Below are 19,855 nucleotides of genomic sequence, written 5' to 3' on the forward strand. Positions count from 1 at the left end.
CAACTGCAGGACCCACTATACTTGGTCCAGGGTTCTTTGATAGTTGAGCCATGTGGTCAATATGGCTTTGCATTTGTCTCACATATTCAATGGTGGAACAGAAAGATGAGGGGTGTTCTTCCCAGGCCACCCTCAGTCCTGCTCTTAACACCGTGCAATGCTTCCTGAGCTATGAAAGCTGGTCATGCAGACATTTTCCCCATGGGTCACCACTGGGGTGTTTTTCTGGGCCTTTCTAGAGTGGGGCAAGGTGAAGGAGAAGCCAAGCCAGTACTGCTCTAGAAGAAGAGGCAAAGATAGGTCCAATAATTAGTGGCCACTCACCTGCTTATCCCCCCACTCGAACCTCAGTGGCAGGAACCTCCTTCATATCCTCATGAATGCAGGGCGCTGAGAGGGTCCCGTTAGACCTAGCAGCCTGTGCAATCACAGAGGGGTGGGCAAGTGTGACCAAGAACCCAGAGTTGAGTAGGGCTTGCACAGGAGTTTATGTTGGGGGTATCTGGGAGATGTTTCCAGTAGATAATGCAACCTGCTACTCATGCCTTTGTAAGTTGAGAGTGGGATGGGGGAATCCTGGGAAGTGGCATACCCTGGTAGCCCCCACTGCTCCCTTCTCTCTTTTGGATGAGCCCAAGGGCCAGGTTTGGAGGCCTAAACTCAGTGGAAACTTACCTTGTTTTCACCTCTCTGTAATTGTGGTAGGGCCTGCTCCAAAACCCCTACCATTTTTCTTTTTGGTTATTATGGCTCAACTGCTCAGTGCCTTACACTCCTGTGAGGACTGCACTTGGATAAATTTGTCCACAGCAACCCTCTCCACCGCTTGGTCCGTTGTCAGGCAACGCCCCCCTCCCCCATTTCTCCCGTCTCTCCCCATTCCCCTCCCACAAAAATATCCACCATAATTGTTGTAGTTTTTCAAATTTCACATTCACCTCCAAGACACATAATCAGGAGGGGATTTCCACAGTATTCAACAGGGTAATCTTGCTAGAGAGCCTGTTCCCACAAGCGGGGTTGCCAGCTTCCAATTTTAAAGCAATTTGTGTTGCTGTAAGTGAGGCAGGAATTTTGCAGAAACCTGGCAACCCTCCCTACAAGCTTCAATGAGCATTAAAGGTCTATATAAAAGTAAAAACTTTGTGTTCATGCAACTTTTTTTTGGTATTGTCCTGCAGGATCCTGATGCACACACCAAGTCTGGCAAGTTTTCTATTAAACAAAAAAGAATACTCCCCCTATTGTTTGTGTCTGTATTCGTATTCATTTACAACTCATTATGTGTTCAGCTGAATGAATTCATATTAGTTTTTATCACAACTATATATATTTATTTAGGACAAACTAAAATACTAAATTATTTCTCAGGCAGTGGTGTATCCATTTCTACATTTATTGCAGACATTTTAATAAAACAGAAACTGAATGGTAATAAAAGTATGAAATGACAATTTGTCATGGTTTTCCCCACCTCCACTCTTAAAGGCTGAGTCCAGCACCCAGAACCTGCTCCAAGTGTTTATAAGCAGGAAAATCAACTATTGCATATGTACACAAAGAACAAGCATCACAGTAATAACATTTGACTATGAACACTGCAAAAATGATATATTAGCAAGTAAAAATATCTTGTATGTAGGCAAATTCAACTAATATTTCTTTTTATTAGTTTTATAAATGTCAATTTAAGATTATAAAGCCTATGTCTACATTTTTATGAAAACTTATTTCAAGCTTTTAAAATGTTTTATTCTATTGGCAGATAATTTGCTTATTTCATATACAGTCCCCTCTGAAATGATTGAAATGGCCAGGCCAATACTTTTTGCTTTGAAGATATACTGGTTTGAGATCAGAAGATGAATATGAGGCAATATATCATAAATATTGATAAAAAAAAATATTGGAACATGTGACTGACAGGTTTTTCTTGTTGCCCAGGTATGCCCTGTAAGAGATTTTTTTTTGTACACTTAATAGCTCCGAAGATATACGCTTGGTTTGAGCCCTGGGTTGTGCCTGTGAATACAACATTTGTTGTTAAAAAGGATGAACCAACATGAAGAACAGAGAGCTGTCTATGGAAGAAAAGCAAGCCATTTTGAACATAGCAAATACAACAATTTGGAATGTCCTGAAAAATAAAGAAACCACTGGTGTACTAACAACCAGACATCAAACAGGTCGGCCAATGAAAACAACAGCAGTTGATGACAGGAACAATATGAGAACTGTGAAAAAAAATTCCAAAACAACAGTCCACAGAGCAGGGATGTAGGTCTCACAATCCACTGTTCAAAGTCGGCTTATAATATAGAGGCCATACCACAAGATGCAAACCACTTGTCAGCAGTAAGAATTAGAAGGACAACTCATCAGATTGGAATTTGCAAATAAATACAGAGATGAGCCACAAATGTTCTGGAACCAAGATTAACCTTTACCAAGGTGATGGAAAGGCCACAGTGTGGAGAAAGAAAGGATCTGTTTATGATCAAAAACATATGAGCTCATCGGTCAAGCACGTTGCAGGTAATGTTATGGTTTGGGCTTGCATGGCTGCTTCTGGAACAGGCTCACTAATCTTTATTGATGATGTAACTCATGATGGTAGCAGCAGAATGAATTCAGAAGTCTACATAAATATTCTGTCTGACAATTTACAGAGAAATGCATCCAATCTAATTGGGAGTAATTACCCAAAACATACTGCCAACACAGGAAAGGGCTTCATCATGGGGGAAATAGTGGAAGGTTTTAGACCGGCCAAGTCAATCATTAACCAGACATTAATCCAATTGAACATGCATTTCAGCTACTGAAGAGGAGATTGAAGAGATAACCCCACCCCAAAGAATGCAATAGTTTGTGGATGTAATTGGATCACTGGCTTGATGCAGTTATTGCAAGCAAAGGGATATGTAACCAAATATTACGTGTTATTTACTTTAATTTGCTTTAAGAGTATCTGTTCCTTTACTTTTGCTCACCAGAAAATTAGATGGTCTGCCACCAAAGGTTTCATGTTGTTTAATGCATCTAGATATGTAAATATCAGGAAATGAGAGCTGAAATTATGCTCTATGGTCTCATATTCATCTTTTGATCTCAAAGCCAAATGTTTTCACTGTATAGCAAAAACAATAGAATTAGCCTTTTGTTTCAGTACTTTTGGAGGGGAATATTGAATTTATTTCTAGAAGGAAACAAAATTCTGCCAATAGAATAAGACCATTTTAAGCTTGAAGTTATTAAATATGTATAGAAATAGGCTTAATTGTGTGGCCCCCTAATAATCTCCATCCTTGAATTGGCTATATCACTCCTCTCTCTGCTCCACCAATAGCCGGTGTGTGGTGGGCTGTTCTGGTGCACTATGGCTGTCGTTGCTTCATCCAGATGGATGCTGCACACTGATGGTGCTTGAGGAGACGCCCCCCATACAATGTAAAGCACTTTGAGTACCTAGAAAAGCACTATATGAATCTAAGGAATTATTATTAATTGTGTTATATTTGTTATATAATAATCTCATAATGAGAAATATTAGATAACCTTTCCTTTATTTAAGATAAAATTAATTTAATCTTCACTTGCTAAGATATAATTTTTTGTCAAAATCAGTAATGGGTAATATGACCCTTTAATGTAAAAAAAAAAAAAAAAAAAGTAATCACTTGGTATAAACAGAAACACAAATGAACTAAGTCCTGGGCCTATTTCAATAAAGCAACCTTCCATTTTGTGAAGCTCAACAACATTTTGCCGCACATCACAGCTATATTTATTGGTCTTTGCCATTGTTATGAATGACTAAGGAAATTTGACCTATGTTTTACCTCATATTTATACCCCTGTGAAACAGGAAGTCATGGTTGAACAATTTCCTGTTCCTAGTCACCCAAGTGTACTAAAAAAAAATGTAAAATATCAATGGGAATAGGGAATCAATGGGAATAACTTCAATTATAATTTTCTCATACGAATTCATAGGGGTGTCAATAATGGTTGCACACCTATATTTAACAAAGATATTTTAATAAACCTGTGTTTTGTTTGCAATTATTTGCTGTCCATGAGAGCAGAGTCTTTTTGAGAATTTTTTTTAACAAAAGATCAAAAGGTTAAACAATAGAGAGACAATTTTTCACAGCCTTTCTCATATTTACCAAGGGTGTAAATATTAGTAGATGACACTGTATATTAATTAATTCCATGTCTGTGGACTTCTTCAGGTCACACCAATAAAGCTAACATCAGTGGTAAACATTTGCACCTTCATAGGAATTGGTAAGACATTAGCGATAAGACATATTAACTAATTTATATCTATTAGCAACTGTAAGTTTGTTTGCTTTCAGAGCAGTTGGATTAAATTATGATGATCTGACAACTCTAGTAGAAATGCATGCTTTTAATCACTAATTTGGGATCTGGTGCAGCGCCATAGTTTTCGCTTTCAGAAAATCAATTTAATGACTATTTACCAAGATATCCAATATTTTTTTTTTTTATCAACTTCACTACTAAGCAAATTAAACTCAGGAAAGAAATACGCTCTTAATTGAAAGTACATTTGAAAATTTTGTCACCATTTCTCACCAGAATGAAAATAACACAGGAATAAACTAAACATAGTCATTCTTCTTATAGCCTTTAACCCTGCTGGTGTGCCCAGACGTCTTGCTTTCAATCTGAGGACGAAATGAAGATGGATGTTTGGTTGCTTGTTTGTTTGGCACTGTTACTTCAGAAGAACGTGTGTCATATGCTGAATATGTTAGTTGCTCTTTAGTGGTTGAGCTGAAATAACAAAAATGCATGTAGAAATTTCATAAATTCATAACAACAACATGTTTATCTGAATATGCTGTAGAGGCACAAACACAATAACTTGTTAAATTATGGACAAGATATTATATAATGGACAGCATAATTTTGCTGACCCAAACATTTTACTTAGTTCCTTAGGTTTGATATTAACTTGATCTAGATAACGAAAATATAATATTTATTTAAAAAAAATAATAAGAAGAAGAAAGGCAGAAAGGCAATGGGATAATCTAATGATGCCATTATATTAATAATGAACTACTGAAACCAAGTAACTTTATGGCAAATAGCCTAATACACTGGGTGAAATAAGTATTGAACGTGTCGAAAAAAATTTCAGTAAATATATTTCCAATGAGGCTATTCACATGAGATTTTCACCAGACATCAGTATTAACTCAAGAAATCCACACATATAAAGAAATTCAAACATTAAAGTCCATAAATGAAGTTATGTGTAATAAAGCGGAATTAAATCTACTGAAAAAAAATGTTGATGCGTTCAGTACTTATTTCCCCCACTGTAATAATGCTCTATATGCGGTATAAGCTTCTATACAGATCCCACTATAATTTATTATAATTAACATTATCATGTTTATATAATTCTACTTTACACTCAAAAAAATGCTGGGCTGTTTCTGTAAACACATTTTTGGGTTGATTATGCTGGTGTCATGGAAATACCATAGAAGGATTAGAGACAACGATTCCTATCAGCCACTGCACCTCACCTGATCACATCACGACTGTCTGCACCTCATTCACGTTTGGGGTTAATGAGCACTTCTATATAAGTCACATTTTGTGCCGCATACATTGTCTTGTGTTTGTCTTATTTTGCCATTGTTTTCTCTCGTTATGATCCGTGGATCATGTTTATGTTTCCTAGTTGTTGTGTTTTTGTCATGCGATCCTTTTTTGTGTTCATTAAACTTTATCTGCATTTGTATCAGTCTCAACTTGCATTACCTGACAGCTGGGTCATAATTCTGGGTTGTTTGGTGTACTGTAAACACACTGATTGATTGCTCATGCTGGGTCAAATGGGTTGTAAGGGGTTCTTTCACAGCTGAACAGCAGCTTGGGTTATTTTGATCCAGCTACTGGTTTACTCATTTTTCATTCTTTGTTGAATTTTCTGGATTCTTCACTTGCCTTCAGACTTTCACAAAACTCACAGTGGGAAGGATTTTATGGTAGGTTAATATGAATATTTACCTATAATATTTTAATGAATTGTGGTGACAGCAAGCTCATTTCACTATTAAAAATACAGTCTTTGATATGGGGCTGTGGGGGGTTAGTGTTTTTTATTCTTGATATTTGGTTCAAGGCTTTCTCTGTGTTTGATATTAATTACACTAAGCAATGTCTGTCTTCCTACCTGTGAATTTCTCCAGCATGAGGTCTATCATATTGATGGAATTGAGTCATCATCTGTTAAGGTTTTGAGGATAACAGTTTTTTCACCCCACATTTAACATGTTTTTTTGGGACATATGTTGAAGGGCCATCTGTTTCAGGACTCCTTCTTCTTCTTGTGGCTGAATATAGTTCTTAACGACTCTAAATGTTTGGACTGTATGTCATGTGGCATGAATGAATTTGAGTGATCAGGTGCCACCCTGATGGTATAGAGTGATGGATAAGACTCTGCAGTGCCTAAAAGTTTTGTACAGATCTGAATGTTTTTAAAGAGGTTGTTCTTTAACAACTGGTTTTATTAATGGGGGAGGTTAGTGTGGGAGGTGGGTGTTGGCTGTCAAGTGTGCGTTCAGACATTTGCATCCATTCATAAATTTTTTTGGAAAAAAATGTGAAAACTTATTAGTCAAATTTACAGTTAACCACTAGGTTGGGTCAAATGAACAACCCAGAATTCTGGGTTAAATCGTCAAACCCAGCACTTGGGTCAAACAAACCCAGCATGTGTTCTGTCTCAAAGTTATTCAGCGGTGGGGTTAAGGTTGGGTTATTTTTTAACCAAGCAGTTTTTAGAGTGTAGTATTATGCAACAGACATATGCACTTAGGTGTGACATGACTTTATAGATCTAAGACTAATACATTTATAAAGGAAGTTTATTTTCAGTGAGTTGCCAGTGTTAAGGAGGCTCAATGATTAAGGTTTTGAAATTTCAACTGCTTGGATTGTATCCTCTGTCATAAGTTAGAGAAAAATGTTATGGTAAAAAGTAGCATTTCTACTTTGCTGTCTGTATTATTTTGAGAGGTTTAAGACTCTCAGAAATAATAATTCAGTTGTGACATTTTATGTAGACCCATAAACCTTGTATCCTAAGGTCAAAAACAATGTTGTATACATTTAAAGGAGTTATACCTTAAATGGAAGCCCTCCTTTCCTCCAAAGATGCTGTAAATCAGTCCCCCAATAATGAGAAGGACAGACCCACTCCACCCAAAATAGAGTGCTGCTCCAAGCTCAAACCTTTAAAGATGGAAAATAAATTATAACAGAATTATTTACCTTGAGCTATATTTAAAGTAGCTTTGAGAACATGTTAAGCTCAAACAGACTAAATATAAACAAAAAAATAAAATTTTTTTTTTTTTTTTTTTTTTTTTTGGGGGGGGGGGGGGGGGGGGGCTATTTTTGAATTGGCTAATATTAAACACACACAGTTGTAGTTATACACAAGTTAATGTTTAAGGATAGGGATGCCACTGAAATGTCAGCCAGTCAGAAATCTTACTTTTTGGCAAAAGTAAGTAAATAACTAAAAATTAAAAAGATTAAGGCCTCCAGTGAAATGTGAAATCTGACACTCACTCATTTTTACTTTCAGTTACCATCCCATACCACAGGGTAAACTGCATCCCAGAAACACTGAGTATGAAGAAGGGATACCCCCTGGATGAGATGCCATTCCATTGCACAATACAAATTCACACGCACTAGTTACAATTTATATTGGTTCTTATCCCCCCCCCCCTCTCTCTCACACACACACACACTCTCTCTCTCTCGCTACACATGTCAAAATATCACTCTTACTGTCTGAAATGCCTGTGATCCTGATTCTATCCGCCCACCTAGACCTGCCTGATCCACCCACTATTTCTGTTTGGAGCCTGTTTGAAAATCACTCTCTGCTGCTGAGGATAGCCCCACATGGGTAGCCTAAAGATTGCTGTGAGATTGCTGTGGATGATACAACACAGCTATCCTAAAGAAGGCTGTGGACGTTTTCATTTGTATAGCCTAAAGTTTGCACTTGTTAAAAACACTTTATGCCCAAATCCTATTCACTATTCAGTAGATTACTTCACTTGGATACTATAGACTTAAAGCTATAATGTTAATCTGATGCTTGTAAGTAAGTAAATTTTATTTATAAAGCACATTTAACACAGCAAAGCTGACCAAAGTGCTGAACAGAGTAAAGAAAAGTAAAATAGAAAACAGAATAAAACCAAATGAAGTCAGACAATAGACAATAGAAAAAATAAAATTAAAAATGGATTTAAATGCCTGGGAGAAGAGATATGGTTTCTTTTTAAAAATGGTATTTCAGGGTACAAGGCGGAAATCCAATGGCAATTGATTCCCTAAATGAGGGGCAATGACTGAAAAAGCTCTATCCTCCTTAGTTTTTAAACGGGATTGAGGGACATACAGAAGAACCCTATCAAAAAAAATTTAAGATCTGCTAGCTGAATGTGGTGTAAGAAGATCTTTGAGATAAAAAGGAGCTTGATAATTAAGAGTTTTAAAGATAAACAACAGAATCTTAAACTGGATCCTAATATGGACCGGGAGCTAATGGAGTGATGCTTGTACAGAGGATCCTTTCAACAAACTTAATAATGTTCGACTGTATAGCATACAGCTGTAGAAGAATAATGAATAATCACACTATACGGTGTCGACCAGAATAGGATGGGTTCCCTTTTGAGTTTGGGTTCTCTGAATGTTTCTTCCTCATGCTTTCTCAAGAAGTTTTTCCTTTCCACTGTTACCCATGGCTTGCTCATTAGGCATCTAAATCTATATCCAGATTTCTGTAAAGTTGCTTTGTGACAAAGTCCATTCATAAAAGCGCTATATAAATAAAATGTAATTAAATTGAACCTGGGACCCTGGAGCTATGAGACTACAATGCTACCCACTGCATCGCTGTACTACCGCACCACCCTGAAATAAAACATTTCACAAATCGTTCTAATGTTAATGAGAATTAGAAAATGGTTAAAAGTGCTGCTTGCTCTTCTGAACATTGTACAGCCACATTCAAACAGCACAGTGCAGTTTCTGTCCCTGTAATATCAAGGACAGTATAATCATTAGGGCTACTCTATCCTTGCATTTAATGTGACATACATTGTAAAATCACTGTCTTTTAATGACAAAATAGGAGGCTGGCCACACCAAAGTTGTTGTCTGTGCCTAATTAAGATGATGTTCTCATTTCATGATTTTCATTTATAATATTTAGATCTACATGCATCTTCAATAAACAGCAGTGCAGCAGATCCTCCCTGTTATGCTGCCTCATAGCTATCTTACCTAGCTAGCCAACTTATGGGACAACTGTGATGTTTATTTCAGCAGCAAGTATTGCTAGCATTAGCCAAGGTTAATCTACTAATATCCACTTACCCTCCCTATAATGACATGTAATGAGTTTTTTCTCTTCCTGATGAAACACGTTAGGATAGTTTATGCACCCGGACTTGAAGAGCCAGTAGGCTTCTGTGCTATAAACACTCTAAAGAATAGGGAGAGTGGTTTTGTATGAGATTTGGTATCTTGTAGTTAAACTGTTCATACAACTATTGGTTCACATGGTAAAAAAACATAAAATGCAAAATAGTACAGCGGTGCTTGAAAGTTTGTGAACCCTTTAGAAATTTATATTCATCTGCAAAAATTTGACCTAAAACATCAGCTTTTTACACAAATCATAACAGTAGACAAAGACAACCCTGTTAAACAAATTAGACAAAATATTATACTTGGTCATCTATTTATTGAGGAAAATGATCCAATATTACATATCTGTGAGTGGCAAAAGTATGTGAACCTGGAGGATTAGCAGTTAATTTGAAGGTGAAGTTAGAGTCAGGTGATTTCAATCAGTGGGATGACGATCAAGTGTGAGTGAGCAGCCTGTTTTATTTAAAGAAAAGGGATCCAACAAAGTCTGATCATCACAACACCTGTCTGTGAAAGTGTATTCAATTCAATTTTATTTGTATAGCGCTTTTTACAATAGACATTGTCTCAAAGCAGCTTTACAGAAATATCATCATGGTATACAGATATTAAAAAGGTGTGAATTTATCCCAACTGAGCAAGCCACTGAGTGGCGACGGTGGCAAGGAAAAACTCCCTAAGATGTTTTAAGAGGAATAAACCTTGAGAGGAACCCAACTCAGAAGGGAACCCATCCTCATCTGGGTAACAACAGTTAGTGTGAAAAAGTTCATTATGGATTTATATGAAGTCTGTATGGCCTTAGGAGCAGCCGTAGTCCCAGCAGTCTGGAATTAGAGAAGATTTGAGCTCCATCCAGAGGCAGAAAGGATCTGGATCTCTAGTATCTCCATAAATTCGTGTGGGGCTCAGCAAAAGGAGAGAGGGAGAAAAAAGATTATTATGACTGCGAAGTAGTAGAACAGAATCTAGTCAGGGTAGGCTTGATTAAACAAATACATTTTAAGCCTAGACTTAAACACTGAGACTGTGTCTGAGTCCCGAACACTAATAGGAAGACTGTTCCATAACTGTGGGGCTCTATAAGAGAAAGCTCTTCCCCCTGCTGTAGCCTTCACTATTCAAGGTACATTCAAATAGCCTGCATCTTTTGATCTAAGTATCTTGATTTTGTATCATGGCATGAACAAAGGATATTTCCGAGGATCAACAAAGAATTGTTGATGCTCATCAGCCTGGAAAAGGTTACAAAACCATCTCTAATGTGTTTGGACTCCATCAATCCACAGTCAGACAGATTGTATAAAAATGGAGGAAATTCAAGACCATTCGTCAACCAATAAAGATCACTCCAAGAGCAAGACATGTAATAGTCCATTAGGTCACAAAGGAACCCAGGGTAAATTCTAAGCAACTAAAGTAATCTTTCACATTGGCTAATGTTAATGTTCATGAGTCCACCATCAGTAGAACACTGAACAACAATGGTATGTGTCACAAACCTCGAATCGGTACGGAAGCAGGCGGCAGGAGTAGAGCGTGGTATCGGGAAGTACAAGAAACGTAAGACAGGCAAAGGTCAAGCGATTGGACGAACAACACAAATGGGGTCAGGCAGAGAGCGTAGTTGAAACCGGAAACAAGGGTCGAGGATCACAAGAAGATAAACTAACTAGAACGGCTTAGTATCGCAGAGAAACGAGTTGACTGAGTGTATACTTCACATCGATTCTGGGTGAATGACTTCCCAAAGTACTAGCGGTGAGAGTGTGTGTGTGTGTGTGTGATTGGTGCCAGGTGTGTCTGATCAGAACTCTGGGGATGGTGAGCGCATGCGTGCATGAGAAGTGAGTGTTGAATCCTGGGAATTTGAGTTCTGATCTGACTGAGCTGTGACAGTATGCATGGCAGGGTTGCAAGGAGAAAATCGCTGCTCTCTGAAAAGAACATTGCTGCCCATCTGCAATTCAAAGATGATGTGGACAAGCCAGAAGGCTATTAGAAAAATGTTTTATGGATGGTTGAGAACCCCAATTCTGAAAAGTTGGACAGTATGGAAAATGCTAATAAAAACAAAGCAGAGTCAATTTGTAAAAGTACTTTGACTTGGATTTAAACAAAAATTGTATAAAGACAAGGTATTTGTTGTTTGACCTAATCTACTGCATAGTTTTTTGAAGGTAAACATTTATGTTGAGATTGATGCATGCAACACGTTTCAAAAAAGTTGAGACAGGGGTGATTTAGGACTAATAGCGATGTGACAAGTTGAAATAAGAAGGTGATGTGAAACAGGTGAGGCAATCATCTAATCATAGTATTTAAGCCTCCAAAAAAGGCCTGGTCCTTCAAGAGCAAGGATGGGTTGAGGCTCACCAATTTGCCAACAGATGCATCAGCGAATAATCCAACACTTTGAGACCAACATTCCCTGAAAACAAATCGTTGGAAATTTTGGCATTTCACCTTCTACAGTGCACAATATAATTAAAAGATTCAAGGAAGCCGAAAACCGCTTCTGAATGTGGGTGATCTCCCATCCCTTAGATGTCACTGTCTTAAAAACCATCATGAGATTTTAATGGATATCCTGACATGGGCTTGGAAATACTTGGGTAAAACTTTGTCACTCAACACCATTCGCCGCTGCATCCACAGATGCAGGCTTTACTATGGAAAGCAGAAGCCATACATCAACACTGTCCAGAAGTGCCACCGACTTCTCTGGGCTCGGTCTCATCTGAGATAGACTGTAGCACAGTGGAATCGTGTTTTGTGGTCCGACGAGTCAACATTTCAAATAGTTTTTGGATAATACAGTCATCATGTTCTCCGGGCCAAAGAGTAAAAAGGACCGTCCAAGCTGTTATCAGTGTCAGGTCCAAAAGCCAGCATCTGTCATGGTATGGGGGCGTGTCAGTGCCCATGGCATGGGTAACTTACACTTCTGTGAGGACACCATTAATGCTATGTGCATATTTTGGAGCAACATATGCTGCCATCCAGAGCAGAACAAGGTTCAGAACAATGTGGACATTCAGAAGAATGTCCACATTCTGCGCAGATTACAAGTGTATGGCTGTGTAAGCAGAGAGTGCAGGTGCTAACATGGCCTGCCTACAGTCCTGACCTGTCTCCAATTGAGAATGTGTGTATTATAAAGCACAAAATAAGGCAACGGAGGCCCCGTACAGTTGTGAATCTGAAGAAAATCATAATAGATGAATGGGGGGAAATTCCACTTGCTTAACTAACTTAAACTTAACTGACTGGAGTCTTCAGTGCCCAAACACTTTATAGGTGTTATTGAAAGAAAAGGTGAAGTTACACAGTGGTAAACAGTCAACTGTCCCAACTTTTTTTTTGTGTGTTGCAGTCATCAGATTTGAAATGAGTGTATATTTTTGAAAATAAATTTAATTCACAAAGTAAAACATCAAATAATGTGTTACTAATGTTTTAATATAGGACAGGGTGAACTGAATTTTCAAATTACTTTTTTTTTTTTTTTTGGCATTTTCCATATTATCTCAACTTTTCCAGAATTGGGGTTGTAAATGAGAAAGGTTGTGTTTGGAGAAAGGAAAACACTAAATTCCAGCATAAGAACCTTATCCAACCCCTGAAACATGGTGGAGGGAGTATCGTGATTTGGGCCTGTTTTGTGGCATCTGGACCAGGACGGCTTGCCATCATTAATGGAAGAATGAATTCTGAATTATACCAGTAAATTCTAAAATGTCAGGACATCTGGTCCTGAAATGAACCTCAAGAGAATATGGGTCATGCAGCAAGACAATGACCCTTAGCACACAAGTCGTACTACCAAAGAATGGTTAAAGAAGGACAAAGTTGATGTTTTAGAATGACCAAGTCAAATTAATCCAATAGAAATGTTGTGGCAGGACCGGAAGCAAGCAGTTCATGTGAGGAAACCCACCAACATCCCAGAGCTGAAGCTGTTCTATACTGAGGAATGGCCTAATATTCCTCCAAGCCAATGTGCAGGACTGATTAACAGTTACTAGAAACGTTTAGTTGCAGTTATTACTGCACAAGGGGGTCACACCAGATACTGTAAGCAAAGGTTCAAATACAGTGCCCTCCACTAATATTGGCAAATTGGTAAATATGAGCAAAGAAGGCTGTGAAAAACTGTCTTTATTGTTTAACCTTTTGATCTTTTGTTTAAAAAAAAAATTAATACAAATACTGTGCTCTCATGGATATCAAACAACTGCAAAAAAAAAAAAAAAAAAAAAAAAAGGTTTATTCAAAAATAATATTTGTTAAATATAGCTGTGCCACAATTATTGGCACCCTTTTAGTCAATACTTTGTGCTACCTCCCTTTGCCATGACAACAGCTCTGAGCCTTCTCCTATAATGCCTGATGAGATTGGAGAATACATGGCAAGGGATCTGAGACAAACACAGGTTTTCTATGGGTTTCAAGTCAGACTACCAGGATGTCTATAGCAGGACCTTAATTTTGTGGTCAGTAAATTTTTGTGTTGATTTTGATGTATTTGGATCATTGTCCTGTTGGTAGATCCAACTATGACCCATTTTAAGCTTTCTGGCAGAGGCAGTCTGGCAGAGGCAGTCGTTTCATTCACAGTTGAAATTAGATAGAATCCATGATGCCATGTATCCATAATGTCCAGGTCCTCTGGCAGAAAAACAGTCCCAAAACATTAAAGAGCCACCACCATATTTAACCATGGGCATGAGGTACTTTTCCTTATGGAAAAGTGTGTGGCAAAACTACATCTGGTGTTTATTGCCAAAAAGCTCTATTTTGGTTTTATCTGTCTATAGAACCCGATCCCATTTGAAGTTCCAGTAGTGTCTGGCAAACTGAAGATGCGTGAGTTTGTTTTTGAATGAGAATCGAGGCGCTTTTTTTTAAACCCTTCCAAACAACTTGTGGTGATGTAGGTGACTTCTGATTGTAGTTTTGGAGAGTTTCTAACCCCAAGACACAACTAACTTCTGCAATTGTCCAGCTGTGATCCTTGGAGATTTTTTGGCCACTCGAATCATCCTCTTTAAAGTATGTTGAGACAATATAGAAACACATCCAATTCCAGGTTGATTAATACATTTTCCATTTGACTGGAACTTCTTAGTTACTACCCTCATGGTGCAAATGGGCATTTTCAATGCTTTTGCTATTTTCTTATAGTCACTTCACATTTGGTGAAGCTCAGCAACCTTTTGTGACACATCACAGCTATATTCCTTGGTCATACCCATTGTTATGAATGACTAAGAAAATTTGGCCTATGTGTTACCTCATATTTATACCCCTGTGAAACAGGAAGTTTCTGTTCCTTGTCACCCAGGTGTACTAAAAAAAATTTAAATATCAATGGGAATATACTTCAAATATATTTTTCTCATATGAATTCTTAGGGGTGCCAATAATTGTTGCAGACCTATATTTAACAAATATGTTTTTTTGGATGAACCTGTGTTTTGTTTGATATCCATGAGTATTTTTGTGATTTTTCTTAACAAAAGATCAAAAGGTTAAACAATAAAAACAATTATTCACAGCCTTCTTTGCTCATATTCACCAAGTGTGCCAATATTAGTGGAGGGCACTGTACTTTTGCCACTCACAGATAAGTAATATTGGATAATTTTCTTCAATACATAAATGACCAATATAATTTTTTTGGTCTCAGTTGTTTAATTATGTTCTCTTTATCTACTTTTAGATATTTATGCAGAAATATAGAAAATTCTAAAGGGTTCACAAACTTTCAAGCACCACTGTATGTGCTAGATCAAGTGCTATTTTCTAAGCTGCTCATTAATGAAAAAGTGAACATGAATTGTTAAAAAAAAAAAAACATTTAAATTATTAACATGATCATTCCAACTGCAATTATTCATGTAGCAATATACTGGCAATATTCTAGACTCCTATTAGATATTTATTTGAATACTTTATCTCATTATAAGATAAGTCATTATCTCAATCATATATCCCTATATTAGTATTTATTTAAATTGTGCTTTGCCTGTAGGAGGTATATATATATATATATATATATATATATATATATATATATATATATATATATATATATATATATATATATATATATATATATACATACATATATATATATATATATAAATATACATATTTATACATCTTGTATATATTCTTTTTTCACCTGTCTTGCTGCTGGTGTGATGCCATCATTCCTCCGTCTGGGGATTAATAAAGGTTTATCTTATCTTATCTTATCTTATCTTATTTTATCTTATAAAAACAGTGCTATTATATCATGATGGTGGGAAGACACTATTGAAAATCCCCATCGCAGACATTTCTACACAAATTAAATCTGGCAACCTTGGAGACATTTACACACAAATTACACACAGGTAATAATTTAAATGAGCCACAGAAAATAAAATTTTAAGCAGCTCCTAAACGTGACTCTAAATTCAAGGAACTTTCTCCATATAAATATTGATGTAACTTTTGAAATGAAGTCATAAATTTTAATGTCAGGGTCTTCATGTGCTCCTTTGGAGGATTGATTGCAGACAGCAAGTGTTGTCATGAAATTCTCTCATTCGTCCACAGTTGAAGAGATACCAGTCAAATTATAAAACCCTGTGCTATGGCACTATCATCAGGCTCATTTGGTATACCTCCTTTATCTGAGTAGTATGCCTGACGATCTATGGTTTGGTCTGTATGATCCGTTTTAGTGGTGAAGAAGAGGAAGAAGAAGAAGAAATATGCTACCAAAAAAAGAGGGTTCCCATAATAATAATAATAACAACAATAATAATAATAATAATAATAATAATAATAACAACAAAACAACAACAACAACAACAACAACAATAATAATAATAATAATAATAATAATAATAATAATAATAATAATAATAATAATTATTATTATTATTATTATTATTATTATTATTATTATTCAATAAAAAAAGACATCTTAGTAAATGGAACCATCCTGAATATAATCAAATGTATATAGTATTTCCTGTTCTAAGATAACAAGCCAAATACAAAAACCAAATATATGATTACTACTTCTATATCTAAACATTTTTACTTGGTTCAAGCTTGAAATATTTTTGTTCTATTGGCAGATAATTGTGATCATTTTAAGCATTTTTTCTAGAAAAGAAAGAAGAGAATTTTAAATTGAAAAGCTAAAAATATCTGCCAATAGAATAAGAAAATGTAAAGCTTGAAATTAGGGAAAATGTCTAGACATATGTTTATTATCTTATATTTGGTTTACTATCATCTTATAATAGGAGACACCACATCACTGTCACTATATTCAAGATTGTTTCACTTGAATTGCACAGTTTATTGCCTTTTGGTCCATTTTAGTAAGTTTACTAAAATGCCGGAAAATGCATTTTTGCACAGAATACACACAGAATAGCGAAAGTGACTTACTTTTGTGCATAATAGTTGGGATCAAAAAACTCCACAACAACCTTATATCCATATAAGCTGTAAGCAAAAATAGAACAAAGACCTAAAGAGGAGAGAGAATGATCTGATATCAGCACAGAGAAATAAACATCAAGGTTTCACTACAGTTATTACTGAAACTACAGCCAAATTTACCTGATGTGAGATAATTAATTCCTGCCACAAAGGTAACTCTCGCATTTGCAACTTCTGACCCTCCAAGTTTGGTGCACTTCATCCCTACCAGGGCTAGAATGGCTCCAAATAGTCCCAGTAATATAGAGATGATAATTAGAACTCGACACAAATGGATATAAGCTGTTTGACAGTAGAAAGAACAAGTACACAATTAAATTACAGTAGAATACACATGACAGTTAAACTTTGTTGAATAACTCTTTGGATCTGTAAGCTTATATATTGGATTTCATGTGGATTTTTTGTTTATTCTACACAGTGCATGCTTCTAATGTTACATTAAAGATCTGAAATTAAAATCACTTTTTTAGTACCAATCCCTGCTCCCACTGTGGTATCACTGCTTGGTGTGAGGGTTACAGATGTTCCACAGTTTTAAGAAGCATTTTGACTAATTTAGAGACTCTCTACAAAAAGACATTTATCTTTTCCCTTGTGGCCAGAATGGAGCTATAAGCAACATTTGTTGCATCGTCTGTTAAATGTGACATAGTGTCATTTATAAGCCATACAGCCATCTACTTGCTACCATCTACATGCCCAGTTGTGAACTAATGCCCATGCTGTGCACCATCCTGGCCCAAAGCCTCTGTCTCTCCCTGTCCATGGACCACACTGGGCAGAGTGATTGTCAGATTGACTTCCTCATTGAAAAATAAATATATGAATATATATAAATATGCTCCAAATGAACTGATCCACCTTCTTGTGGATTTGCCAATCTGGTTTAGGCTTGCTGTGAGACTGAAAATGTTGCACTACTAGCCACACAGACTTCATTTCAAGGATGAGGATGCTGATTCAGAGTCTCATTTTGCCATCATCCTTTCATTTCTAGGTTTTTCCACACACTATCCCAGCTTTTCAGAGAGGCTAAAGGCTTACATTGAAGGAGAAAAAACATGTGTGAATGCTGTTGTCACAAGTACTTACTCTGTGTGTGTCTTTTAACTTGTCATGAGCACACCATTTATGTCACTTTCATAGCTAAATATGGGCAGCTATTGAATGGTGTGCAATCCTTTATTTATACTATGCTTTCATTTGCTCACTGGTTATGTTCAGATGTATAGTTAAGTTGTTTCTACCCCACACAAACCCTGAGCCCAGAACCGACAACAAACAAAACATCACACTGGGCATTGCACACCACTTGAGATGGCCTGGCAATCATATTTTATTAGCAAGTCAATTTACTCAATTTGGCAGGAATCTATAAATCTACAGATACTTCCTCTAAAATATACATTATATGGCCAAAAGTAAATGGACATCTGTCCATCACAACCTTATGTAGGCTTTCCCCAAACTGTTGCCACAAAGTTTTAAGCTCAGAATTGTATAGGATGTCTTTGCTATGCTGTAGCTTTATGATTTCCCAAAGTGAGCTCCATGAAGACGTGATTTGAAGTGCGCAGAGCCCTTATTTCAACCCCATTAAACACCCTTAGGATGTATTGGAATGCCAACTGTGTGCCAGGCCTCCTTGCCTGACCTCACTAATGCTCTTGTGAATGGACAAATTCCCAAAGCAACATTCAAAAATATAGGGGAAAGCCCTCCCAGAAGAGTCTAGGCTATTTTAACAGCAAAGTGGGACTAAATCTTCAATCGGATGGTTAGGTGTGCACAACCTTTCTGTCAAATAGTGTACACAGTAAAATCCCTAGTGTTGAATTAACACCCAGAGTGTTTATATGAGTCCAATGGACTTATATAAACACTGTAGGGTGTGAATTCAACACCGTGGGTGTTAAATCAACACTAGTGATTTTGCTGTGTATGTTCAATATGAGTAATGTTTTTGTATTAAATTCAAATATACGTATTGTACATAGAATATATATATATATATATATATATATATATATATATATATATATATATATATGTGTGTGTGTGTGTGTGTGTGTGTGTGTGTGTGTGTGTGCGTGTGTGTGTAGAACTTCTGCCCCAATTTCCCCCATTTTGAATGTTTTAAGAAATTATGAGAAATCACTAAATACATAACAGCCGAATAAGCAGACTTACGTTGCAAACCAAGTAATGTTGGAAACTCCTTGCAGTCAACCATTCCAGTTGAATCAGTAGTACAATCTTTCCACAGGTTGGAATGGAAGTGATCGGTAGTGATGACTGTAGATGCGACCTCTGAGAATGTCCAGTATTCCATTGGCAGGGTGGAACAAACCAAAATCCATCCAACCACACAGGTCACAAAGGAACCAATCTCAGTGTACATTACAACTGTCCTGTAATTCATAGTTTTAATGTGCTGAATACCAAAATAGCAGGTGGAAGACAGTTAATTCTGGGCCTTGTCTTGTGGCAAAAGAGAGACAACCTACAACTTCAACTGAAAAACTCCCTTATGTTGAGATGATTGTCTAAAGCTGTCACACCTAGTCTTCTTGTCAAGAGAAGGAGGAGGTGTTATAGTTTCCATTGTCTCAGATTTCAAGGACAGTATGACAATCAACATTGTTTATAATGGACATATTTGTTATAAACCTTGAGTGTGCTATTATTAGCTGTACCCATATGCTGGTGAAGTCAGTACAGGACCCTAGATAAATAAGTCTTTCAAGATGACTCTTAAGAGTTACATATTTGTATTTAACAGTCTATATTGCTTAAAGAATACAACACCAATTAATCAAGAAAA

At 36.6% G+C, this 19,855-nt stretch overlaps 1 protein-coding gene across 2 annotated transcripts; it reads right to left on the minus strand.

The window, feature by feature from the left end:
- Positions 1-1,375: 1,375 nt before the first annotated feature.
- LOC108272264 (claudin-10) lies at positions 1,376-19,620 on the minus strand. 2 transcript variants are annotated; one of them, XM_017480575.3, is made up of 7 exons: positions 19,222-19,620; positions 17,149-17,310; positions 16,975-17,056; positions 15,707-15,743; positions 9,460-9,568; positions 7,180-7,287; positions 4,718-4,806 (listed from the first exon to the last, which is right to left on the minus strand). In XM_017480575.3, exons 1-6 carry the CDS (start codon positions 19,451-19,453, stop codon positions 7,220-7,222), a joined length of 690 nt encoding a protein of 229 aa, XP_017336064.1. In that variant the 5' UTR covers positions 19,454-19,620; the 3' UTR covers positions 4,718-4,806; positions 7,180-7,219. The 2 variants fall into 2 exon arrangements, with proteins under 2 accessions (XP_017336063.1, XP_017336064.1); XM_017480574.3 differs by lacking the exons at positions 9,460-9,568; positions 15,707-15,743 and having other exon boundaries at positions 1,376-4,806; positions 19,222-19,612.
- Between the last annotated feature and the right edge of the window lie 235 nt (positions 19,621-19,855).

This window comes from Ictalurus punctatus, chromosome 6, assembly GCF_001660625.3.
Source record: "Ictalurus punctatus breed USDA103 chromosome 6, Coco_2.0, whole genome shotgun sequence".
NCBI classification, from domain to species: Eukaryota; Metazoa; Chordata; class Actinopteri; order Siluriformes; family Ictaluridae; genus Ictalurus; species Ictalurus punctatus.

Excerpts from the sequence above, each read along its gene's own strand:
- LOC108272264 (XM_017480574.3), bottom strand. The coding sequence starts at position 19,453 with ATGAATTACAGGACAGTTGTAATGTACACTGAGATTGGTTCCTTTGTG. Across the intron at positions 17,057-17,148 it reads AATTAATTATCTCACATCAG|GTCTTTGTTCTATTTTTGCT; the intron begins GTAAATTTGGCT and ends TCTCCTCTTTAG. Across the intron at positions 7,288-16,974 it reads CCCAACTATTATGCACAAAA|GTTTGAGCTTGGAGCAGCAC; the intron begins GTAAGTCACTTT and ends CCATCTTTAAAG.